This window comes from Sinocyclocheilus anshuiensis, unplaced genomic scaffold, assembly GCF_001515605.1.
Source record: "Sinocyclocheilus anshuiensis isolate Anshui unplaced genomic scaffold, SAMN03320099.WGS_v1.1 scaffold902, whole genome shotgun sequence".
In the NCBI taxonomy this organism is placed as follows: Eukaryota; Metazoa; Chordata; class Actinopteri; order Cypriniformes; family Cyprinidae; genus Sinocyclocheilus; species Sinocyclocheilus anshuiensis.
Window position 1 is genome coordinate 526,793 of NW_015537974.1, and position 27,737 is coordinate 554,529.

Sequence of the window (27,737 nt, forward strand, 5' to 3'; positions counted from 1 at the left end):
CTAAAACACACACACACACACACACACACACACACCTGTGGGAGAGAGAAAACTCCTTTTCTGTGACTTGAGTTTCTGCCAGCTCCCTCTGTGTCAACATTTCTACAGTCAGAAAACACGATCCTGTCCACTTATACCTGCTTTTAGCTAATTGTTTCCTGCTGGAGAGGCTAATATTGAGCTGCTATTGTTGAAATAGGCCTGCTAATTTGACCTCTCCTAATGCTGGGTTACACAGAAAACAGTAGAACATGACTAATGTGGCAAGATTTCTTTATTAAATTGACTATATTAATATATTATTTAAAAAAATCCACACTGAACAAAAAAAAACTATTACTCGTTTGAGCTGTCTTTTTTTCTTCAGGTAAATATTACAAGCAAATTTGGTAAAAGCGGATAAATTAGAAAACATTGTCCATTACTTCAGATATCCAAGAACTGAACCCTAATCTTGGATTCGAATGACTTTCCCTCGGGTTTTAGTGTGCACCTCAGTCTTGACCTCTGATCCCTGATATCGCAGTGAGGAAGAGGATGAGGACAGTGATGGTGAAGGTCAGTGAGGACAGAGGGAGTTGGACTTTGCAGCTGCTTCTCTCTCCTCATTTGACTGGCCTTAGGAGAATAAGTTCTTGGTTTTACAGCACTCCTAATCTATACACACACTTTTATGCCCAAACATGTGTTCTCAAGACCCCGGCTTTGATGCATCCTAAGGCCCCTCTCTCCTTCTATACCCCTCCCCTCTGAATCCTTTTTTCTCTCTCCATCCCATCCAAATCCTCAAGTAAGAATGTGCGTTAACAAGTTTTGATAGTAAAAGAAGCCTTGAGATCTTAAGGGCCAATCTGTCAGCTCCCTGTGGCTCACCACAGAACCATTGGCTTCATAACAGACACGAAAAAAGAAAAGAGTGAGAGAGAGAGAATGATAGAGAGACAGAAAGAGAAACGTAGTCTCAGTAGCTCAAAATCAAGACTTGGTGTACTCTGCCCCATTCAATTGGCCCTAGAGTTTAATACTGGGAAAATCTTCCTTTGCTGTCAATCAAATGCTTTAATAAAAACAAAGTATAACATTGCGGTCTTGCTCACTCTCTCTCTGCCCCTGGGAGAGTGGAAATGCGAGGGGTGCCTGCGGAGCTGTGAAAATCCCTCCTTTTATTGCCATCAGCCTGCAATGGAAAATTGGGTTTGCGGAGGGCCCATCTGTTCGACATTAAGCAGCCACCTGGAGCTTTAGCCAATCATGAAATTAAACATGAGTATTAAAGAAAAATTAAAAATCTCCACTCCCAGACATGTGGGTCACCCAGTCTTTGCCGCATTTAATCAAATTTCCGACAAGAAGCAAAGGCTTAGTTCACAAGGTTGTCACCCACCACCCCACCAGTAAAACCACTCCTGTTTTTCCAGGTTTTAAAGAATAAATAAAAGCTGGTATATATGCATATTAGCCTAAACTGTCTTCAGAAAGAGGTTTATGAAGTACACCAAACAAAATGTATTTTCTTATTGAGTGATTGTTTCAGTAAGATTACCTAAACATCCTTAATAAGAACATTTACTTGAAAAGCAAAATGAAAAGAAAAAAAAATGAAATCCATTGGAATATTTTAGATGCTTAAAACCATTTTAAAAAGGCTAAAAGTAACTTCTCTTAAATTCACTTTGAATTACGTCGTTTTTTTTTTCTGAGAAGTCAGTATTTTATGTAATTTATCCTTTTTAAAAGGATGTTTGTATATTTTTAAAATGGAAAACAAGACAAAATGAAATTAAGAAAATAATGTCTTGCAGAGAACAGTTAGAATTAATTGTAGATGCAGAATCATCAGAGAGGCTGTTTTTACGGCCTGGTTTCAAAGACATAAAATTTAGTCCTTGGATTAGGTGCATTCTCAGAGCAGAAACACTATTAATAACATTTAAGTACGCAACTAAGCGTAAACTTTGCAAAAACCAGACAGCTTTTTCTCAAAATGTATATATATCAAAACGATGCACTAAATAAGCACAGAAGAAAAGCCATGAGCCTGATTCTTGACAGTCTCCATAATTAAAAAATAATAAAAAAAATAAAATTATTAAATGTAGTATATTTTGTTGTATAACAGCTACTTTGACTGTGAGTTGGAATTTTGTGCAGAACAATTAATTGGGTGTTTCTTCTACATTTGACCCTGATGGGACCTGTCTACAAAATACTTTCACACTCACACTAGATTATTTACATTTTCTACTAACATTGTGCATGCATCACAGGAGAATTCTGTCATTTTTGTCTGTTCCAGTAAATGTCATGTGGCGTTTGTTCACATTCGGTGGTGGAAATTACATTTGAATTTTTTAGCTTGTTTAGCTATTTTTTATGTATCCTAAATAAACACAATTTAATAACAAACTCATCTCAAAATTGTTTATGATTTCACTTTTTGTAACAATATGTTATGATGTTTTAAGATTAAAAGTCATCATAAAAAAACAATCTATACATATATATAGGTAATTTACAAAATAGCAAAAATATTAATATATATGAAGGTATGGTTAAATGTTTCCATGACAGTTATAATGTGACTTTCACATAACAAAAAGAAAAAGTTAGTTGTTAGTTGTAATTAAAATCAACACCTGTAACATAAAAGTGTCTATAGTTGAAGAAACACCCAATTACAATAAGGCACAATGGAACTGAACTCAATAGTAGAGCATAATGTCAGCAAATATCCCTGTAGCTCTGAGCCCAGATGTTGGGTTTGAAAATGAACCAAGATACTGATCAGATCCTTCAATGAGCTACTTTAAAGTTTTGAATAAGGATTCTGGGAGTTATCTCAATTGACATTCTCCCAACTCACAAGACCCAGTATATACTCCCTGTACACACACTCATTTCATCCATAATTTAATATCTGGAAATCTCTGATTTTACTCCGACAGGCTCTGAATAACATGTTTTTGTGTGAAGGCTCTCTGCGAGGTGTTGGAATCGGATGAAATTAGTCTCTCTCCTCTTGCTTCTCCTCTTTCTCCCTCTGCATCTCTTTCCCATTCCTCGTTCCGCCTGGAAAAGCCATTGCAGAATAAAACCCTACTTCCTCCCACAGAGGCTGCAGCCAGACATGAAGCGGTCACACATGTTCCCCCTCACTCCACATAGATGGAAACAGCTCTCCATGGTGAACATACACACATATTTGCTCACACGGGTGATCTGGTGTGTGGATCGGCGTTGGGTCTGAGGACAAATTGCATTGGGGGCTGCAGGGGGTTTGAAAGAAACCAGACTCATTGGCAGATGGTCAGCTGTCCAGCAGTGATCATGGGACAGGACCTCAAACGAGGCTTCAGTCATTATTACAAAATCATGATTTGGTTTTGTGTGTAACAAAGCAAAGATGTAATCGAGACTCTATTGGATGACCAATAAACCCATCAGCTCTGTCAGCATTAGGTCTTGCTCATAGCATTTCATGCTTCAACAGTGTCTCATTTTCTTGTTGGTCTTTCAAAATCCTGACAGAGAAAATTTTTTTTGATGTAGTATCTATAGTACATTTATCCGTCCAAAGTTGTCACTACATGGTCTTGTTAACAGAGCCAACTGGCTGATCTCTAGATATGTATACATTTAGAACATGAAATATTCGACATGCAGTTACCAGTTTTCCAAATTAAACGCTGAATCAAACAGACTCCTGAGTCATCCAATAAAACCTGAGGGATTGTACACACCAGTGGCAGAGCCAGGGTGTTTTTGTAGGGGTGGCCAGGAAGGGGTCAGCAACCAGTCTGGGGTGGCACAGAAATCTTCATTATTTCAAAATAAAAATGTGATTGACTATAAAGTATTGGACTGTTTTAGTGCCTAAAATACAAATGAATACAATTCATTTGTACTTAATTGTAATTGAGATAGTTTTGAATTAGATCAAGTAATACTGAGTGAATATGACAATTTATGTATTATTCCTCACCTCCAGGTATTTTAATAAAGGGGCTCACTATAGCTTTATTGCTCAGTCAGCTTGGTTCTGGTTCTCAACACCCCCAAAAGCTTGTTCTCCATTATTGCATACTCATGGATGAGACAACATCAACTTTATGTTTAGTCAACTTTCACAGAATTATGTTTAGTCAACCTTCACAGAATTTTATACAATCAATGAACTCTGAAAAAGTAAACAGTGAATGTTTAATTCTATTAGTTGTCCAAATAAATTAATTGCAACAGTTCTGTCATGCCGAAATTGAACTCTGTACAAAGGTAAATGGCGAAGTTGATGTGCGCGTCTGAAAAGTCTCCCGTTTGTTGTGGTCATAAAGAGATAGCCTACAGCGGTATAACAAATGCATTTCTTGTCAAGAAAAAAAAAGACAAAAACTGCAGTTGTGAGTGGGGTGGCCAAGCTTAGGGCAGTGGTGGACACGGCCACCTCCAGCTCCGTCCCTGGTACACACATTCCGTATTTACAGGGGGGGGGAAGCAAAATAACACGAACACTTCGAATATCAGCGAGGCACATCTGAATAAACAAGAAGGACATTTTGAGTACTTACATTTTAGACACAACATTCCCACAGTTTATTTTTTGCACGGCCAACGAAAATAAATCCAAATGAAACCACATCAGAATCAATCGTCGTCTATCTTCAATCGGCACATGTGGCGTTACTGAATGAATCAGACAAATCACTTGAGTCGAGTGAACGATTAAACTCACTCATAAGTCATAATACACAAAAAAACACTTTTTCGCCACCTACTGGTGTAGTGACGTATTAAAGATATTCAAAAACAACCTATGCAGAACACCAGCAGGGTCACACAATCACAAAAAGGTGAATTCAATACACTGAGAATGAATTTATCAAATAACTGCTGCCATGAGCAAAATGTACACAAACATCTATGAATTTTTTATGGCGTCATGCTAATCACGGAGGACAAATAGCTTCGAGTTATGTGAATTGAAGTATAGGCTAGAAGCCATATTTATTTATTTGGCTGTCTGTCTATCTGTTTTAAATGGAGAATTCAATTGAAAAAAAGACTGAATCTATAGAGAGATAAAGAGAATGATAAAGAAAGAGGGACAAAATAAGCAGAAAACCACAACCAAGAGGGAAAAATCGACTTATTTGAGTGATTTTGTTTAAATGGGAAAACTGTCTCAAAGGGATTTAAATAGGTTCCGACAATTTTCCAATTTTGTGTATCAAGCTGAAATATGAAACACAAACTCAGATTGACTTATTTTATATGTGGTAAAATATATTAAACATCAAACCACAGACAGCATTCAGGTCTGTGTATCCAGCATGGCCTGAGACCAGCTGGATGAGCTGATGGAGCTCAGTGAAGCACTTGTTTTTACAGGAATCAAATCCCAGGACAGAACCTTCATAAATGAGGAATCTGAAGAATGTAGAGCACCGTTGTTGGTGTTCTTGGACACGGTTGACAACTTTGACCCATAAAAAAACCCACATCTATTAGGCTATTTATGGTCTATAAAGACTGGTTACTTGTGAATCGTCTGTTGTCCTGGATGTACATATAAAATACCTGTGCAGGCACATATATACACACAAGACACTGGAGCTGCGCTGTGTTGTCTCAAAGGCTTCATCCAAGTGATAGATCTTTCTGAAGATGTTAAATGTCTCTAGATTTAATGCACGCAAGATGTGTAACAGGTCAACATCTTTTTCGTGAGAAGTATCATGATATTGGAAGGTAGAATCTGAGACTGAAGGTTGAAACAATTATCTTAATGTCAAAAACTGGCAGATCTGCATCATTGTACAATCTGCTGATGTCCATTGTTTGTATTATGTTAACAGGCTTTGATGTGTCAGATCAGTTGCCCCTTGTTACCTTCCACACATGGGAACTATTGCTGTAAAGCCGAATGAGATGACAACACACAGCATGACTCTGGGTGATTGCCATTGAGTGCTAGATCGGTTCAAGAGTTAAACTCTTCTGACTGCATTTGTGGCATAATGTGGTATAAATAGCACAAAAACAATTTTTGTCTTGTTCCTCTTTCTCATTAAAAGAGAAGAAGAAACCAAAATTGAGGTTGCAGTGAGGCACCTGCATTGAAAGTGAAAGGGCCCATTTTTGGAGGATTTAAAAGCATGGGGTTCTTCAGTGCTATCTTTGAAGAACCTTTAACATCCACGGAACATTTCCATTCCACAAAAGGTTAGATTTTTAAAAGGTTCTTTGGGGAACCAAAAATTGTTCTTCTATGGCACCACTGAGAAAAAACTCCTTTTGGAACCTTTATTTTTAAAAGTGTAAATGAGAAGCTTATAATTTTATAAAAACATACTAAGAATTTTAATTAGTTTAAAATATTAAGATTAACATCTAATTAGATCATATTTGCTGCATGTTTCTGTTAAAACGTATGTATTATTTGAGCTGTAAAGCTGTTCTTTTCATTTTTGTGGTCGTTTTAGAGGTTTACACAGAAAACAAATTGGTGCAGTAAATTCAGTAAATTTCACACAATTACAATTGTAAATACAATAAATTTCACACACGATTACAAAAAAAACAGCAGGTAAAACAATGAATTAAACATGAAATTTAGAAAAACTGAAATAGTATTTTCTTTAAAACCTACTTCAGTAATATTTGTTTTATTTACTGCTTCAAAAAATAATTTTTTACAGTGGCAGTGAAGCACTAAAATTGTATTTAACTTTACTTAGAAAAGGTTAGTAAGCAATTTTTTACACTCACATTGTTTATATATTGAAGTGAGTATTTTTACATTTACAGATTGGCCCCTTTCACTTACAGTTGCCTCACTTGTAAACCTGAATGTCATGTTGTTGTTTTTTTCCAAATAAAAGGAAGGACCAATTGAATCAGCATTGTGCCACAAAGTGCAGTCGACTGAGCTTAATTACATTTTTTTCCAAATAAAAGGAGGGACAAGTTGAATCAACGCAAAGTACAGTCGATTGAGCTTAACTTGATTTAGACCACTTTAATGCTTTTGTTTCATATGATCTATGTCTCTCATTCAACAGGTTTAGTTGTAATTTGATGGTCTTTTTGCAGATGAATGTCTTCAATAACCCCCAGTATTGCCGTGTGGAGATCGATAGGCCTGCTGGACCAGCCTCGCAGCTGTGAGTGGAGTTGCCATTTCACAATTGCTTTGAGTGAGAATCTCTTGTAAATCTCCTTAAACATGCTGACATCTCTGTCACAATTACGTGTCTGAAAAAGACTCTCCAAGGCCTGGTAGAGTTGATGAAGCCTGCCATCGTCAAGAGACTGCATGATTTATGACCCCGACAGGACACCATCGAGCCAACGGTACCTGAAGCCCCTTTCATACAGTCATGAAAACCCACCAAAATCAACACCGTAGGACAAATAAGCACCCGGGGTAATATGAGATCTATATGATAAATGGAGAAGACAGCGGGATCTGTCTGATAAACGGATAGGAAAGGTGGATCTGGCCGACGTATTAGACACACTCATCACCATCGCGTCTATAGAGCTGCGAGCTGTCTTGTCATAGCTGATAAATACCCTCTATTTGTCTGTCTAAAGCTACATGCTGAGAGATTTAATCATTTAGCTGTGTTAAATCAATGATAGACTCGCAGCAAGCCGTTCTGTGCAAGCTGGGACTAAATTTAGCAGAAAAAGCTCTGTTGCTAACCTCTGACCTGAAAAAAGCCATTTAAATCTTTTAAAATACTGTCAGTGGGACACAAATCAGTTCAGTGGAATGAATGGAACATTAGTGCCATTAACTGCATATGGAGGATGTTTAAAGGTATTTAAACAAGGTGCACCATATAGTAAATATTGGTACTTAAGAACAATGGTAAAGTGTAACTTTTCCTTGCACTTTTAATTAAGATCTAAATGCCAAACAGGTTTAAGAATTTGTTCATTCCATCTGCAATTAAATCACTAAATAGTATTAAGTGAGGTTTTTTTTTTTTAATGTGTGTGTTTATGGTTGTTTTATTGAGTTAGAGACTAATGTTTGTTTTTTATTGTGCAATGCATTAAGTATTGTGATACAGTGGCTGTATTTTGAGCCCAAGACAAATTTCCCTCTGGGACAATAAAGTATACCTTAACCTTAATATTATCTGACATTAAACTTTAACGGAATTCTTCGGATATATCTTTAGTTAAAAGGAATTATATAGTTATATAAAATAATTATATAAAAAATATATATATAAATAATACTGGGGAAAAGCAAAATAAATAAATGGACAGACATGAATAATAATAATAAAATAATCAAAACTATTATTATTATTTGGACTTTTCTCTTTAAAACACTTAACACTTCAGTCTATGCTAATAATAATAATTAGTAGTAATTGGAGTAGTAGTAGTTTATTTTACGCTATTATTATTCAGCAAAATGTGTCCTAAGTTAAGGGGACAGTTTCTTAATCATTTCTATATCATTTCAATAATACTGACATCCCACAAGATCATAGATCACATAGAATGATTAATAATGATTTATGCAGGTCCATAACAAACAATCCATCAAAAAAGTTATTAGATCAAATAGACATTCAAATCACACTGTCAAAATGAAAAAAAAAAAAAGTAGATATTCAGGGGAAAAAAATAAATAAATAAATAATCGCTCTACAGAGGAGCTGCCACATGATATTCCAGCCTCTCTCTGCTGTTGTCTCTGTTCAAAGGTTCACTGTTGACTCTCTCTGGACTATCTAAATCCAGCTGTGCTCTTGGGTTGTTGGATGCTCGTACTCTCTTGGTGGGACATATTTTCCTCAGCTGGTTCTGATAGCTCATTGTGTCCTTTTGAATCTTCTGGTCCACATTAGGGGCATCCAGACTGTTGTTCTCTTCCATGGGATGTTCAGCAGATGTTTCTGTGCATCCCAGGAGCCCATTCCCTGCTGTCGTCCAGTATGTCCTGGTTAGCAGCATAGCTTAGTTTCGATTTGATTCCTGCATAATATTAATGTTTAATATAAATAAATAGTTTTATATATAAATTGTTTTATAGTGGACTGACCTGAGATTTGTGTCTGAGATGTTCTTCGACCACCACCACATTCTTCACTGTCAGCATCTAGGTCTGGTCTATCCGGGGTGTCCACAAACTCTGGGCTGTCTAAATCCATTGCTCTTTTGCGGCTCTCCTGCTGGTGTTTGTCAGTATCATGTGGTTTACCAGCCTGGTCTTTGAGGTTCGTTCTACTGATTATGGGATCCATCTCTTTCATAAAGTCCAGATTTAGTCTGTCTGTATCTGTGACCACAGAGTTGTGTTTATCTAACAACTTCTGGGTCCTTGGGGGTCGGTATCTCCCATTCTCCTCAGGTCTGTCCATTTCCTGACTACTAATGTCCTCCATCACAGCACAGAATTGTAAGATGATGCATATGTTAAATAAAATAAAAACAAAAATGCAAATTATACAGAAAAAGATTTATTTATGTGAGCCAAAACATGACTTATTTACAGACCTTTAGAAATTACAATTAGAGTTTTATAGCTTTTAGTCTGTGTCTGTTAGCTTTAAGACCATAAATACTCCTAAAAGTTGACAAAATTCACTTTTATCAGATATACACTACTGTTATTATTTAAATTTAAAATAACTTTTTTTTTAATTTATTTTAATATATTTTACAATGTAATTTATTCCTGTAATGGCAAAGCTGAATTTTCAGCAGATATTACTCCAGTCTTCAGCGTCACATGGTCCTTCAGAAATCATTCTAATATGCTGATTTGGTGCTTAATAACTATTTCTCATTATTATCAATGCGAAAAACAGATTCTTTGATGAATAGATGAATAAAAAGTTAAAAAGAACGGCATGTATTTACCATTTAAATATTTTATGACATTATAAATGTATTTACAATTTCATGTATCCTTGCTGAATAAAAGTATTAATTTCTTTCAAATAAATAAATAATAAAATAAAATAAAAATACAAAAAATCTTACTGACCCAAATCCCCAAGTGTATGTGTTCAGTACTCATCTGCACAACACAAATTTTTATCCAATCAGATCTTTCTAGAATGAGAAGGCCCTACTCCTTATAACACTGCAACCATCATGATTCATGGCTTTTGTGTAACTAAAGCCTATATTGGTTTTACATTTACATGATCTCTGGCAGATTTGATCACATATATAAAACTACATACCTGTTGCTTTATTAAAATGTTTGTTTGAGCCCTCAGTCACATCTGTGCCCATGTCATGCCATACTCATACTCTCTATATTAATACACAATATCACGTCAGCAGATATGTTTACGAACAGTAGCAGGGTGAGGAACAGATGGAACTATCATGTACCTGCTGAGTTCCCATAATGCTCCTGTAATGCTTTGTGGGTGTCTGTTGACCGGAGAATGTCAGTGACGAAGCATACAAGATAAAAGTAAAAAAATAAAAAAAAAATAAAAAAAAAAAAAAAAAAAAAAAAAAAAAAAAAAAAAAAAAAAAAAAAGGGGAACAAATCGTCTATTTCAACGATCACATTAAATCCAGCAGCATACCTGCAAGTGCTGTTCTCAGCCGTAACCTCTTGTAGATGTCACCTTCTGAAGCAAACAGTATATTGAATTAGTTACATGTCTGAAGACAAAATATGATTATATTTTACAGGCTGGAGTGTTTCTGTTAAATAACTTGGCAAAATGGCAAAAATAATCTAATAGGCTTTAGGGAATAAGAATGTAATTCATGATACTGTTATTCATGCATGCACAAGTATAATTAAATATAATACAGGTCTGTACCTCTGCTGTCTTCTGCTGATGCTCTTTCAGCTAATCTGCTGTCTGTTTAGACCACTTTAAAAAGGAAATTAGGAAATAATAAATATCTAAACAATGTATACTATAAGTTTTAGCTTTATTTTTCATTTGTTTTATTTGACTGTTCACCTGAGTTGCTGCTCTCTCTGGATTTCTCTTCAGCAACATCTTAGGAAAGACATGTTAGAGAGATCATGTGTTTTTAAAAATCAGTAGACAAAATAGTCAAATATCAGTCTTTTTATTGAATTGGATGGAACAAATTGTTAATTTACCTGCAAGTTCTACCAAATTTGGTTTGGGTGTTGTATTGGAAAAGTCTAAATGAATGTAAAAAAAAAAACTTATTAGACACATGAATTTTTAAAAACATAAAACACATACGTTTTAATAAAAAAGGAATAAAATAATAAGAAATAATAAAACATACCAGCAGAGTTGACAATTTCTGGGACTTCACATTCTGTAAATAGAGAGAAAAAGTCACATTAATTAATGTCACATTTAGGACTGTCAGTGATTTTTTAAATCGTCAGACATATAGGTCTGAACATTACATCATTTTTTCCATCACTGTCTAATCACTCACCTGCAGTCGGATCTGTCGGATATACAGGATCCAGAATCTTCTCTGTTGCTAGATCCATTTCTAAGGAAAAAGGGCTCCTGATGTCAGAAACCAACAACCAATAGCACAGCTGACTATTTTCTGATTCTCACATAAGAGTATTAATTGCACTTCCCTTCATTTCCATGCAACAGACTCAAGAAAGGTCATACTGAAGCAACAAATCACAGACCTGAGAGCTGTGTTGGTTCAGTGTGGTCAAGAGGTAGATTCATTTCAAATGCATCTGAGGCAAGAATGCACAAAATGCAAATAAATAATGAATGCAACATGAATGTAAAATTATTCCTTTTAGCAGGGAAAAGGAAACAACATGCTCACCCTTCAGGAAACGTAACAAATCTTCACTCCCTTCTAAAATATATATTATGTCATTATGAATTATTTACAATAATATATTTTCAAAGCAAAATAATTATATAATTGTGCTAAACAATCATAATTAGAATCGTCTAAAACTGTCCAAAATCAAATCAAGTCAAAATCAAATGAAGTTTACCTCTCATGGCTGCTGAATATACAGCATTTATAAAGACGAGAACAGTCAGGCAGCTGTTGATCCTGAGCCAGGAGGGAGAATAAAACAGAAAATTACAACATTTTCCAAATGTCAATATAAATGAAACACAAACATACATTCTATATTGTCGAGCTGTCTCTCTCATTGTGCAATATCATTAATTTTACACCAGCACTCATAAAACAGCCCTACATATTTGAAAACTAGTAACATGTATCTTGTATTTTATAGTGGAAAATGCTGACCAAACATATCAAAACAAAATAAACCCAAGTAAAAGGCGGGGGGGGAAATTTAGTTTGGCAACTTACAGCTTCATATCGAGTGCTGATGTCCTTCTGAAGGGCTCATGTGTCATTTGTGGCTTTATATGAGTGTGGGTCGCTGACCTGGACAATAGGGTCATAGATGACCGGTTACAGGGACACTGGAGATGAAGTCTGAGAAATCAGCAAAGACCAGTTTTGTTCTGAATGGCAGGTGTGTTTTTTTAATAATAAGGGGATGCATGGCTGATTTTACCCCATGGCATTTCCTTCCCTTCACAGAGATCCACTGAAGGATTTTGTTTGTGTCATTGTGGAGAAATAGGAAACCATTAGATTAAAGGCTGTCATCCATCTATTCATTTACTTCATTAACACTAGAGGAAAGGATCTTTATAAATCAAAAAGCATCACATTTGAACTGATCTCTGTCAATTTAGAAGACTGCAATGAGGATAATAAAGTTTAGGATGAGTACAGGTAAAGCGAGACACTTTCTGATCATTTGTCATTGGTGTTAAAATCGCTTTAAAATATTGTTTAAATTACGTTCCCCACACACAATATGTTTTTGGGTGAACTAACCCTTTAAAATGAAAATGAATAAATTCTCTCATATGTCCACTAGATGGCAGAAAAAGCTCAAGAAAGAAGGTTTAACATGTATTAGAGCAGTTTCCCAACCGGGGTGCCGTCTGTCGAGAGCAGGGGTGCCGTGTAAAAAAAATGCTTTTTTAATATTTTTAAATTGCTACAATTTAAAAAAAAGCAGCTATTATATAATATCCGCTCTATGCGTGTGCGCTCCGCTCAGTCGCTCACGGCCCATGTGAGTGGTCCACTCATATACTGTTCATGCTCATCGGAACAGCAAAGTCCACTCAAAAAATCGAGCTGACAGGAAACATCTATGTAGCACAGTATTGTTTCTGTTTGCAATAGCCCTACTGTGCTGTAACAAGGTGTGGTAAATGGGCAACTCTGGTAACGCTGCCCTCTCATTCATGTATCTGCTAACCGTTATGCTTACGTGTCCTCTGATAATAACAGCTTTCTAGGATTAAACATTATTTGGATAATTGGTAAAAAAAAAAAAAATCTCTTAATAGCCCTACTGTGTGTTAGACCTACCTGAAAAACTAAAAAGCAATTTATTTAATTTGTAGGCCTATCCTTATTTTTTATTTGTGCCATCGTTAGTCATTTCTTTATTTGTTCTTATTTTATTATTAACTGCTTAGCCTCCTTGTCATTTTTTATTCAATTCAAAGTTTTAAATTCAGCTATCTCGTGCTACTGCAACAAAATTACCCAGCTGTAAAATCAAAAATACACTGAGTGAGCAAAACTTTAATTACCATTATAACTAGCTAGCTCACAATGTTTACATATAGCTTACATAGTCTACATTAAAATCTGTCATATAAATTGGTCTCTTCATTAGAAATTAGCCTACTGATTGCCACCACTGATGGACAATTTTTTTTTATATTAAAAATATCTGCATGACAGTATATTCTGCAGTTCTTCCCTGCTGTACCGAATATCTATACTTCTCAAATTATCATATCGAAGTTAGAAATTCAAATATTGTGACAAAATACATTTTGTAGGGTGCCACAAATTTGTTACAATTTCCAAAGGGTGCCGCGACTAAAGATCGGTTGGGAAGCACTGTATTAGAACTACGCTACAAACGTGCAAAACCCTTTGCTCCAAACGAAAACTCCTCACAGCCAGAAAAAAAAAAACAGGACAAATAAAGACAGAGCAGCTCAAAATCTATTACACATACTGGCTTTTTTTTTTTAAATGCATGCGCCTACTTTTATTTCGTTTTATTCAATGTTCATTTAGTACTTTATTTTTAGAATGTTGTGAAATAGCACAAAATAAAGTTTTAAACTATTTACACTCGCAAACCATTGCTAACAAGACTGCCAACATTTTAAATCAGGAAATGAACAGCAAACAAAGCAGAAGATAATTAGTATGACGATTTGGTGAAGCACTACGTCTCTAACTTATGTTACAAGAAAAAAGGTTTTTTTTTCTCTCTTCAGAATATATTTGTCTTATCTGTGTGTGTGTGTGCCAGTACTGGATAATACCAATACAAGCAGTAACTATCGTTTTGTACGAAACTTAAATCTGGTTTCAATCTTTGATGAGTTAGTAAAACTCGCCTCAGTGGAAGAGAACTGCGAAGCTTTAAACGACAAATTAAAGCTAGTTTTCAACGACAGCCAACAATTGGTTTCCTTTTTTTATTGAATTCCGTATAAATGTGAGTGAGGTAGACTGTTTTTCCCACCTGACTTCAAACATACCATTTCACTGTAATAGAGAGGCTGCATTAAACATACAGCTGAATAAAGCAAGTGACATGGTCTTTATAACAATATATTTTCTCTTTTAAATGATTTATAAAACAAAACAAAAAAATCTCTGCAAAAGTATCTATTGCAAACTTTGAATGAATTTACAATACAGTAATATATTTAGATTTGAACTCGTCACACTGAACACAGGCAGAGGACAAACATGAGTTCAGCCTCCACTACAGAGCTAGTCTTCAACATCTTTCACTAATAGACAAAACCAAAAGAAAGAACAATTTAAGAAACACTTAAACAATTAAGGTATTAAAGATTCAGTTTTTCTAGACAAAATGCTTTGGGAGTGACACAAACCTTCCACATAATATTCTTGTTTGTTCTTCAATCAGCCAACCAAGGGCAAACACAACATGCAATGCTAAATTGATATTTCACCTGTTTAATTGATTTAATCGTGGGGTAGAAAGAAATGTGTATTTCACTGAACAGTCACCTCTCGAAAGAAAATTACAAAAATTCTTCATAGTGTCAAACAAATGTCTGAAACTTCTTAAAAACAAAAAAGAACTCCACTCACGCGTACACACTCACACAAAACTGAAGGTAACACACAAATTGGCATATTATTGATTGTGTTACTCAGTAATTGGTACAAGTCCTTGAACAGCAACTAGTGCGACTTCAACAAGATCCAGGACCAAATCCAATCAACCTGCAATATACACAGGACCAGCACAGCTGAAACAAAAGAGCTTCCATTATTGGTAAAAGAATGTTTTGTTACACAATAATCGAACAAATCAGAAATGTTACAGTAGTTTTGATTGAATCTGGCCTTCAGTCCAAATGCAGAGTTGAAACACGCCGTAACGAGAAGAATCATGACTCAGACATCAAATCTGCTTTGTCTAGTCCTCATCATATTCTTCAAAACCAAGGAACAAATCACTCCTTATCTGCATTTATACTCGGAGAAGTTCAATATATGACACCAGGTTTTGTGAACTTTGTGATCAAGACTCGTAAAAACAGGGACTAAAATACCAGGTACAACATTTAAAAAAAATCCCTGGCTCCCAAAAAACAATTTAAGTCAGTGAGTGTAATGGTTTGAGCACGAGAACACTAGAGGGACATATAAAATTAATTTTATTATCCTTCTTCAAGTGGACATTTAAGTGTTTCTAAACAAGTCACGGCGAGTGAAAGTTCACAACCGTTTGCTTTTCTAACTCATACAGACAGGTGTAAAAACATTATGGGTTTCTTTTTGAGTTCACAGACCCCTAAACAACAACTGAGGACAAAAACAAAAGTTTGTGTTACTTGCAACATATAAATAACCACAAATGAAATCAATGCCCCCCACGCCTTCACCACTGATTCACAATTCCAAGCAGGCCCACAGAAGAGAGAGACGGATAGATGGATGTGAGAAAGAAGGGGGTGGGGGGGAGGTGTGTGGGGCAGGCGGTGTTCAGGGCTGGGCTCCAGCGGCAGTGGGCACTTGTGTGGCCATTGTGTTTGGGCCAGGGATGATGGGCGAGCCGGCGCTGATGTTGGCGATATTGGGCTGTGTGCTTGGAGTCATAGAGGTGATGCCTGCAGTGTGAAAGCCACCAACACGTTTAGCCTAGTGTATGCTGAAGCCTGAATATCTCTCTTAGTAACATTCTGGGCAAACACTTTTTAACCGTAGGATAAGTTTTAATAAAGGTTTCCCCCAATAATAAACATTGTAATTTACTCGCTCTCATATCATTTCAATCCGGTAAGATTTCCTTCTATGGAACATAAAATATGATATTTTGAAAAATGCTTCTGTTTCCGTCTATACAATGAAAGCCAGTGGGGTCCAGTATGTTCTGGACTCCACTGACTTGCACTGTATGGAGGGGGAGGGGGTGGACGTTGAAACATTCTTCAAAATATCATCTTTTGCATTCTGCAGAATAAGTCATACAGGTTTGAAGTGACACGAGGTTGAGCGCATGACAACATTCATTTTAGGCAAAATATCCCAAACAGAGGTGAAGCGCTGGAGAGAAAGGTAAACCGTTTACCTGCCATCAAGCTAGAAGAGCTGACTGGTGTGGAACTAGCAGCCATTCCTGCAGCTGGCGCTCCTCTGCCCTGGTCTTTAACTATAGGATCTATATACAAAGACACATATGAAATACAATGAGCGAATTCCAAACGGCTTTTTTGCATACTTGAAGGGCACATCGGGAAGGGGACGCCATTTGTAGGGACATTCCAAACGAAAGTGAACAACTGAATCCCTTCATGAAGGGCCCTTCCAGAAGTCCGTTAGCGAAGGAAACATGCGATGTCACTTCACGGAAGTGATTTCCGTTTGTGATCATGTGATCTTCCAAAGTTAGGGTTGATTTCGAGTTTACATACAAACGTAAATAGAATAGGGTAATTAAATTTGTCTATTTTAATGCAAGACAACAAAGTTTTCGTCAGTGATAGAAATATGATTTAAGACAGTAGTGTAAGCAAGTTTAGTTTGAAAACGTTTAATAGTAAAGAAGACACAATTAGACAATATTTGAATAAAATAATAAGAAATATTTATTTGCAACAACTGATGGAGTATTGCGTGCTTTGTCAAGGTAACATTTGATCAGTCATTCCCTTCGCCAAGAGAGTTTCAAACGCTTATACGAGACAGTAATGCCCTGCACCCTTCAAAGAACACACTTCAAGAGCTCTGCCCTTCAAAGGGAGTAGGGCATAGGGATGCTCACTTCCGTCTGGAATTCGCCCATTATCTCAAATATATGACAAATAATGACATGAAGTGTTCATCAACATGTATATCAATTCCTTCTGAAGCCAATTAAACTGTTACATTGAAATGTAGTAACTCAGGGCTCAACAATAAGCATAGCCTTGCTCTAGTGTGAGAAGTTTAAGCCATTCACTTAACTCATTGCATTTTATAGCCATTTACCATCATTTACTTGTGAAAGTTTAATTTAAATGTTATTAAAAGTTAGTTTTCAGGAAAATTAAAAGGAAACAAATAAAGAGCAAACGGAGGAGACATATAAAGACAAGACATACATGAAAAAAGTAACATTGGTGACTCATTTCAAATTTAGAATTTGCAACAAAGTAACATTACCTACCTGGTTGACATAAGGTTGTTAAACATGTTAAAATGATATCATAAACATCATGAGAAACAAACAAATCAGAAATCTATCTGCAACATGTCAACATTAACATAGATGGGGTTTTTAATTTATAACTGTCAGAGTTAAATGATAGCTTTATCAATTGGGCTAGGGCTACCACTTATTCCTCATTAGGGTTGCAAAGCCGGGGCAGAACATTTCCAGAAATTTTCCGGAAACTTTGCATGGGAATTTAGGAACTATTCCAAGTTGGAAACCCAATTGGGCTAGGGCTACCACTTATTCCTCATTAGGGTTGCAAAGCCGGGGCAGAACATTTCCAGAAATTTTGCGGAAACTTTGCATGGGAATTTAGGAACTATTCCAAGTTGGAAACTTAACAGAGATTTATGGGAATTAATTGGAAATGTGGGGAAATTTATAGAAACTGTATCATGCACAAACATAAATATAAACATTTTGTTTGGCCACAAGTTGATATGCATGCAAACTAATACAAATTTTAAAAACGAATTTTTTTGGAACCTGTGATACTTTCAGGATTCATTGATGAATAAAAACTTAAAAAGAAAAGCATTTATTCAAAATAGAATGTTTTTCTAACAATAAGTCTTTATCACTTTATGAATTTAACACATCCTTGCTGAATAAAAGTATTAATTTCTTTAAAAAAAAATGACTGACCCCAAACTTTTGAATGGTAGTGTATTGTAAAAAAAATATTTATATTTTAAATAAATGCTGTTCTTTTTTTAACATTGTATTCATGAAAGAATCCTGAAAAAGTATCAGAGGTTCTAAAAAATATTAAGCAGCACAACTGTTTCCAAAATTGATGATAAATCAGCATATCAGAATGATTTCTGAAGGATCATGTGACACTGAAGACTGCAGTAATGGCTGATGAAAATTCAGCTTTGCATCACAGAAATACATTTTTTTTTTAAGTACATTAAAACAGAAAACCATTATTTTAAATTGTAATAACACTTCACAATATTACGGTTTTGTTCTGTATTTTTGATCAAATAAATGCAGGCTTGTATAAGAGATTTAGTAAGAGATTTTTCAAAAACATTAAAAATTGTAATGTATCCAAACTTTTGACCAGTACTGTACTTCTGTATGATAACCGAAAACTGGCTAGCAGAAGGTACAAGTAGAAGCATCACAGCTTGAGCTAGCTAGCACATGATACCTAACCTCATAAATTATCAACGAAATAGTGCTAACTAGCTTACATTTTTCATATTTGATTTACTCGCTAGCTAGCTACTGTATAAACAAATTTTGGTATTTGCTAATTCAATTTAAATAACACAAATCAAATATATTTACCCAAGTAATATCAAAACTTACTTGAACGGAAGCCTGGGAAATGAGAGGGAATTACGCCCTTAGGTGACTAGGGGGGATTGTGTGTGGGGGAGGGTCATCTTTAGACAGTTTTTTATTTTTTATCTCCTCACCTACATATTTGCTCAGTCAGTGTATTTGATTTTACAATGGCATAATTTTGTTATGCATCAGCTTAATCACAGCACAAGAAAGTTTTTAACAAATGTAAGTAATATTTATGTAATTTATATGAATACTCACCAAGATGGACATTTTGACATCATTTTGTGTTCAGGATTCAAGAAATTATCTGTGCATGTTATGGAGGAAGGCACAGTGCATCTAGGGGATGAGTCCTCAATAGCCCTGCAGTAAGTGTGCGGTGTATGTGATTGAGGAATGTGCAAGGTAGAAATTAAAGATTTTGTTTTCAACTACATTTAAGTTCCCTGTTCCTGCAATTTAGCAAATTCACAGTTTATTCCCATTAATTCCCGTCATTTCCCATGGAACTTATCCAGTCTTGAAAATTCCCAGAATTTTGCAACCCTATTCCTGATCAAATAGCTTTAAGAATGCTAGTCATCAAGTGATCATAGACCTTGCAGGGTTCCATTATTCACTACACACAATGTACAGGGAGTGTTTGGATGTCTATTATAAAGCAAGTCCTTGATTTATTCAACTGTATATAAAAGAACAAGCAAGCAAGAATGCACATTCAATTAGAGACTGGATATGCATTCACAAGTTTTCAAGAGTGCTAAACTTGGGGAACTCACAGAAGTAAGGGTGGTCCATGGCCTCGCGGGCCGTTAGTCGGGCCTGGTGGTCATAACGTAGCAGCTTGTCCAGAAAATCCAGAGCCTCGGTACTGACCAGGTGCTGATTCTCACTGTGTACAAACCGCTCCCATCTCTTCCGGGAGTGTCTGGGTGAACAAGAGAAAGAGACATGTTAAAAATGGTACAAACATGACTATACACGCACACATATAGAACTTCAGTACAATAACTGAAAATTAAATAACTATGGAGATACTTCAAAACAGAATACCTCTTTTAATCAACTTGATAAAGAGTCTGTCAATAATGATCAACAGTGTATTAAAGTCATACCTGCCCAAAATGTCATTAAAGCGTGGGTCCAGCTCAATGTTATATTTGTCAATGTAATCATACAGGTCCTCAGTACCCAGAACCTTTGCAATTCGAACTAACTAGAAAGAAAAATAATCACATCAATAAATTCAACAGACAAATACCCAGCATAATAAAAGCACCCATCAAATATTATTTTTTTCTACACAGCAAGTTTATGAATTCATCAGATGAATGACTGAACAGCCCAGCTATTTGTTTTGAATAAATAAGTTTGTTCATGCTAAAATCAAAAATTAATAAATGGTTGACCTGGTCATAGTTGTCATGTCCATGGAAAAACGGTTCCTTCCTGAAGATCATGCTGGCCAGCATGCATCCAAGACTCCACATATCCAGACTGTAGTCATACATCTAGACACAGACCAAAACATTTTTTGACAACTCTAAAAATCAGCTGAAATTCATTAAATGTGAATAGCAACTAGGGCTGGGTATCGTTTGAATTTTATAGATTCTGATTCTTAACGATTCCTAGTTTCGATTAAAATTAGGTTGAAAAAAAAAATTCAGACATTTAGATGTCAAACTTATTTGAGAAAATTTATTCTGTGTCTTTTTACATAGCATTGCAGCTGAATAACATGAGCAAAAATCAGCAGCCTACAGAACACTAGGTCTACAAGAGTAACTTTTGCCTATGGTTTTAACAAAAAAACACATCAAAAACAATTAGATTCATATTAGGCTTGCCACAATAGACGGTGTTGACGGTGATACCGGTGTTAAGCCGCAACACCGGTTACGTCACTTGCCCACCGCGTCACCGACCCCCACCGTCGTTTTGATTTTTTTATAGTAATAAAAATCATTTAGTTAAGTAAAAGAACAGACACTACAATTAAAAACTGAACGCGGCTACTCAATGCAGTGTGCTGAACGACAGTTACATCACAGATCAGATTTCATTTCTCCAGTGAGGAGAGTGACTCGAGCTGACTGACAAGAAGAGTGAGGTGAGACAGACAAGACGATCGCGGATGATTTAGTTTCGAAACGAGATGCAAAAGCGCCTGTTTGGCAATATTTTGGATTTTGAAAAGCCTGTTGACTTTTGCCGTTTTATCTAAGGTGATTTTGGAAGTTTTTTTAAACATTCGTTTCTTATTTAATTGGTTCCACAATGTTTGCTGATTTTTTACTTTATTTAAACGGTGTCATTTATTTATTTTATTTGACATTCGTTTTGCTAATAAACTTTCTACGTTTCTTATTTATATAGTTATATATTATACATGTTTACTTATTTCCAGTTTTGTATACCTATTAAACTTTATGTAAGTTATTTGTTATTTTATATCAGGCATAGCTTGCCCTATAGCATGGTGTATTTTTATTTGTTTTGTTAATAAAAGTTCTATGTTTTATATATACACTAAAGTGAGTTTGACGTTGTATTTTGTTGTTGCATTCAAGCAATTGACGCCGAACTGCCGCTAATTCAAAAGTGAAAGTAAAATGCGCACGCAGCTTTTACAAGCTATTTAAAAGCGAAGGAAAGCGAGGAAAAGAGGGAAAATTAGAAGGAACTAAAAACGAACAATTGCTTTACTCCGAATTGCCGCTATTTGAAAGTGAAAGTAAAATGGGCACATCGCTTTTACAAGCTATTTAAAAGCGAAGGAAAGCGAGGAAAAGAGGGAAAAGAGGGAACAACCCCCCCCCCACGGTGATACCGGTATTACTGGTGTTGTCATACATCGATTAACCGGTGGGAAAATTTCCTCACCGTCACAACACTAATTCATATACATTTCAAACATTAAATTGTTCAAAACAAGTAAACAGTCAGTGATAAAATAGGAACAAACAAATCAATTAGCAATAGCATAAATAAATACAACTGAATAAATTTCAGGTACAGAAATTTTAATCAAAAGCTTACTGCATAGTTTCAAAGCATAGTATCAAAAACACTGCATAGTTTTCTTTTCACAAATAAAATAGATTAATCCTCATTAAAGTCACAAAAGATATTCAGTCACGATCAGTGAATGATTTTCTCTTGTTCACTGATTAACATTAATGACAGGCAGCACATGTTTATCAGGCTGCTGTCTCTTTAACACCGAATGCTCGCAGATCTAAAAATAATGTTACACGTGCTTTCTCTCATCTGTTGACGTTCACTTAAGACAAAAAAATGGCTGTGTTTACGAGGATATACTGACATTGTTTTGTGTATACTGGTCACAAGATGTGAAAGAAAAATCAGTTACGGCCCAGAACTACCTTTTCTGCAGTGGAAATGCATGGAACAATTCGAGAAGACACAGGCCGGGAATGTGGTTCTGTGTGCTCGCGCTTCAGATGTGTGTGCGACATGCATAACAGTGCACAAGTTCTTTCCCTTTTTGCGCTTAAATGGTTTAAAAAAAATCACATTAAAATGTGAACGCAGGAATCATTAAGCGGAATCAAAATGCATGTCTTATCGAATGGCCGGTTCTTGGAAAACTTGGAACCTGTTCTAAAATGGAACAGGTTCTCGATACCCAACCCAAATATCAACAACAACAAAAAAAAAAATTGTAACTAGGGATGACAATGATTTTAAAAAAAAATTGTTGAACTCACCGTTAATTTGAATGAAAATTATTAATATTGTAGGAAAATCATTTCCTTAAATTTGGGACACTAACCTGATAGTCCACAAGTAGTTCAGGGCCTTTAAAATATCGGGAAGCCACACGTACATTGTACTCCTGGTTTGGGTGGTAAAATTCAGCCAAGCCCCAATCAATCAAACGAAGCTTTAAAATGAAAAGAGACATTCAACAATCAAGAACTGGCCTCAATCTATATACACTACCTTTAAAAGTTTGGGGTCAATAAGGCAATACTTTTATTCGGCAAGAATGCATTTAAATTATCGCTTAACTTTTTTTTGGTACTTTTTTATTGTGGTTTCCACAAAAAAAATATTAAGCAGCACAACTGTTTTCAACATTGATAAGAAAAAACTACTTGAGCATCAAATCCACATTTTAGATTGATTTCTGAAGGATCACATGACACTGAAGACTGCAGTAATGGCTGCTGAACATTCAGCTTTGCCATCACAGGAACAAAGTAAACAAATAATGCTCAATATTGGGTAAACTCTTAACTTGGCTAATACCTTTCTGTGCTCATGGTCAATCATGACATTGTGTGGCTTTACATCTCTGTGCATTATTCCCATACTGTGGCAGTAGTCGAGAGCCTGGGGATAGAAGAGTGGAGATAAGCATTAGATCCAACATCAATTTGAGCAGAGCACTTGGGCACTGTTGAAACTTCCTAACTAAAACTATGGGCAGAACTGAAATTGTTTCGCCATTGCAAAATACACAGATATTAGATGTTTGTTTAGCTTTATATCGCTTTCTTAAAACACTATATATATAACAATAGTAGGGTCAGTATGTGCCTTTGTTCAGGAAAACCTGAGTGATCATCTCACCTTAAGAATTTCAAACATGTAGAAGCGGATGTCATAGTCTGATAAAGTTTGATACAGTTGCTGTGAAGAAAAAGATAGTTTAGTACAATATCAAATTTAACAAACTCTCTAAGGAGGGGCGACAAACAAAAACATCTCTTACCTTGAAGTCTGTGTTGTTAACATGCTCAAAAACCAGCGCTGGTGTTCGGGACTGGGCATTGAAAACAAAGCAGAATGGGTTTTAAACCCGAGGGCACACAAACAAACTCCCACGTATACATATTTTGCTAATGCACCAAGTTTCCAAGAAAATAAACAAAACCTGCAAGTCATTATAAAAAAAAAAAAAACACAAACTCTTAAAGTTAGGTAGACAATGAAATGTAAACACCCCAACATTTTAATAAACATACCACAGGATCCTTTATGATGTCTAAAAGCGTTATGATGTTGGGGCCTCCTCTCAAGTTCTCCAGAATTTTTATTTCTCGTTTAATTTTCTTCTTTTTCACTGGCTAAAAATACAAGAAAAGAAAAACAACCATAAACTGACATATCGCCAATCAAATCTTCTATACAAGTATAAACGCAAACATCAAATTATACCTTGAGTATTTTGATGACTACTTTCTCATTGTTAGTGATGTTTATGGCTTCAAACACTTCACTGTATTTTCCACGGCCAAGCTTTCGCACTAACTGATAGTCATCCTGATTTCTGCAAAATACAAACATACAGTACAAACAATCTGAGTACAAACATAGCATGCATGCATGCCACAATAAGCAGCAGCACATCTGATCCAAGGCCCGAAAGAGAACAACAAAGAAATGATCCACAGGGATAAAGTCACATAATTATAGGTCAAAATTGGCTATTTATAGTGCATATAATTTAGAAGTGCTAAAAACTCAAGAGAACGCACCCCCAGTCCACCACATGGGATTCATAGTCCCAGTACTCTCTGGGTCGCTGTGTGTTTACATCAGGGTAAACTCGAGAGCGACTTGGGACAGGGCCAGACATATTCTACACACGGTATTCCCTGAAACACCTGGAAAGACAACAAAATATAATACTGAGAGATTGCAGGATGATCAAAAATATGTTTTACAAATCTAACAGCGTTGAATAGCACTGTAGAGCTGGTTGATATGGCCAAAAAAATCATATCTCTGTATTTTTTTGGCTGGATTGCGATATACGGTATACATCTCTGTATTTTCTACATTTTTCTATGTGGATTAAAAAATATTTATTTAATCCTGCCCAATGTTGTCCAGTGAAACAAAGTTTATATCAAAGACAATAAAAACAAATATATTGAAAGTACCCATGTAGGCTATGGGCTATTATGTGCAAAAAAGGTGCTAAAGTCACATTACATTGTAACATTACAATCTAAAAACAAAAACTATTTTTTAAAGCAGAAGTTAAATTCACTAAACTAAAAATGAAAAGAAAAATAAACAAAAGCATTACCCCATTACAATAGTCACTTTACAGTTACTGCTATCATAAAATACACTTACTTGTAGGTTTAAAGTTCTACACATGGCGCATTTATTGTTCAACTACAGATATTTTAGCAAAATGTATATTTTAGTCAGAATTATTGCGCTCCATCTGTTTGGCACACATGCGCACAGCGGCGCTTACTCACTTAAATCTTTGAAGTTTAGCGGAGAATCGCATGCAGAAGGCTCATGCGCTCCAGACAGCAAAATGTAAATATTTCTATGACTTTATAACACTTAAAGATGGAGAATATACCTGTGAAATGCAAGCTATGCGCTGAGGAACAGCACATCTCAAACACATTAAACAGCGCAAGTAGCATCTCTGTCAGAAGCACATGTGCCTATCAGAGCATCTGAAGGAGCGAGCTGCTTTAAACTGTGTTAAATATATCTTACCAGTTATTTTAAAGCCCTTAATATAAGCATGTCTCATGTTTAGGACAAATTGGATTATGCACTTTCCCCGCAGCAGCTCACTGTGTCCTCCGCTATTTTTGCAGATGCACTCATATCAAACTACTGTATATCGATATAGGCAGTACTGCCTCATACTAGTGCTGGGCGGTATACTGGTTCATACCGAATACGGTGTTTATTTTTGTTATGATATGAATTTTTAAAATACCGAATACCGTGTTTATGTCGCTTAAACAAGAAAGTGCGTTTAGGGGATCCATGGAAATGTTTAGAGAAAAAAGCTAAATATTTTCTTCTTTTTTTTTTTAACTATTCAAAATAAAATTAAAGTTTATAATAAATAAAAATGAATCAATAAATTTTATAAAAATCAGCAAATACAATAACTAACAAATAAATACATCTGAAAGTACAGTACTAAAATGAAAAAAATTTAAGTTAATTGATATTTGTAATAAATATTAAATACATATTTTTCAATTAATACTGACATTATTTTATATTTTTACGGTATAAATTAGGTCTTTATAGAAGAAAACATATAAATGCCTCTCAAGAGGATGGTAATATTTGGGGGTCAGTGGCATCTAAAAGATTGAAAACCCCAGGTCTATATTAATTTCATAAAGCTTCAAAAATACATGTTGGTTATTACCTTGGAGGGTTCCTCCAAGCAGCAAATGACAGGCGGAGCTGATGAAGGCAGGTGTGATGACTTTATGGTGGAGCATAAGCTACAAAATAAATAAATAAGCCTGTTAAGAAAGCTGATAATCAAGTCGATTCAAAGTCGACCACTTTAATTTGAAATTTAATATATTTCCAGAACCACCACACAAACAACCCACCTGATTGTAATTTGAATGAAAGAGGACATCCAGGAGCTTATTCAGGAGACACAGCAATCCTAGAAGTCATTCCTCATGGCCCTCCAGATGCTGGAAAACAAAGAATGTTGTAAACTTTACAGACACCGCTGTGCAACATCAGCCTAGGTATCAAAGTACTGATTTCTGGACCAACGTCCATTAACAACCAACCAGGTTACTGTACTGCCATATAGTCATCAGACTAACAAATTGCTGTTTGTGACGAGCCATGTGATCTTCCTGAATGAATTACTAATTATTACAATTACATAAATTAGCTTAATTAAAGCAGAGACGGGAGAGCAAACACATGAAATACATAAAAGTCTAACTATGGATGATACTTAAGCACTCCAACCTCAATTGTAACGAGGAATAATAGTAAACTTTCCCTTAAATCAATATTATGTTTTGAGCCACAGGCCTTATGACACAGCCAAAGAAACCGGTCAAGCTCACTAGACAGCTTTTCTACATTCCCAACTTTATCTACATATAATCCACATTATTAATTCATTACAAACAAGTCATATAAACAATATAACTATAGGATTTCTGAGAATCTTATTATCGGCTTCCAAAACAGCTGTTAGCCAGACAACCGCTAACTAGCATAGCGTTTGCCACGCCTAAGCCATTTCTAAAACATTTCCCGACGCATTTAGCTAATTTACACTCCAAATTGTTTATTACATCTTTAAACAGATTATAAAAGCATAAGTTACTCAATACATGACCACAGAGTAAAATATCTTAATGTTCTATCGCATAAACCCTGCTAGCTGAACGTGGCGCAACACGCCACATCAAAGCTAACGCCGCTAACTTAGCTACATTCGCACAAAAGATTAAACAAATCTATATAAAATAAAAAACAATCCATATTCATAAGAATTATAAAGCATACACGAATATTTGTGTTTAATCGGAACTGGAATCAAATAGTCCGTTTATGTGTGTTTTTATAAAGAATACGCGACGGGTTTTAGTGGTTAGCGAGTAGCACTGTCACACGCTAAGTTAGCTGAGTGGCCAGCAAATAACACAATGTGTATTCACAAAAGCATGTATTAGTAGCGTAGTGCCTTATGTGTGTGTCCTTATCTGAAGGAAATATTTAAATGTCAGTTCATGTAGGAATACAAGTATCAGTAGGTCGTAAATGCACACTGTATTACCTCGGCGTCTCCTGGTAGACAATATGGCGTATGCTGCACTGGAGAAAGGCTGCGTATTAGGGCTGTGAATCTTTGGGTAGACAGCGAATCGAT

At 35.6% G+C, this 27,737-nt stretch overlaps 1 protein-coding gene across 2 annotated transcripts; it reads right to left on the reverse strand.

The window, feature by feature from the left end:
• Positions 1-27,737, reverse strand: LOC107671775 (casein kinase II subunit alpha-like). Of its 2 annotated transcripts, XR_001632249.1 has the most exons (16): positions 27,645-27,737; positions 26,446-26,535; positions 26,253-26,331; positions 24,586-24,714; positions 24,266-24,377; positions 24,073-24,174; positions 23,820-23,870; positions 23,678-23,737; positions 23,354-23,437; positions 22,875-22,985; positions 20,485-20,586; positions 20,191-20,291; positions 19,855-20,003; positions 16,649-16,738; positions 15,177-16,187; positions 1-35 (listed from the first exon to the last, which is right to left on the reverse strand). XR_001632249.1 is itself a non-coding variant. In XM_016464744.1 (15 exons), exons 4-15 carry the CDS (start codon positions 24,684-24,686, stop codon positions 16,063-16,065), a joined length of 1,188 nt encoding a protein of 395 aa, XP_016320230.1. In that variant the 5' UTR covers positions 24,687-24,714; positions 26,253-26,331; positions 26,446-26,535; positions 27,645-27,737; the 3' UTR covers positions 14,333-16,062. The 2 variants fall into 2 exon arrangements, 1 of the variants encoding a protein (XP_016320230.1); XM_016464744.1 differs by lacking the exon at positions 1-35 and having other exon boundaries at positions 14,333-16,187.

What these genes read in the sequence shown, in the direction of transcription:
- LOC107671775 (XM_016464744.1), bottom strand. Translation starts at nt 24,686, where the DNA reads ATGTCTGGCCCTGTCCCAAGTCGCTCTCGAGTTTACCCTGATGTAAAC. An exon ending in TAGTCATCAAAATACTCAAG is followed by an intron (nt 24,175 to 24,265) that starts GTATAATTTGAT and finishes TTGTATTTTTAG; the next exon opens with CCAGTGAAAAAGAAGAAAAT. An exon ending in ACATGTTTGAAATTCTTAAG is followed by an intron (nt 23,438 to 23,677) that starts GTGAGATGATCA and finishes TTCTATCCCCAG; the next exon opens with GCTCTCGACTACTGCCACAG.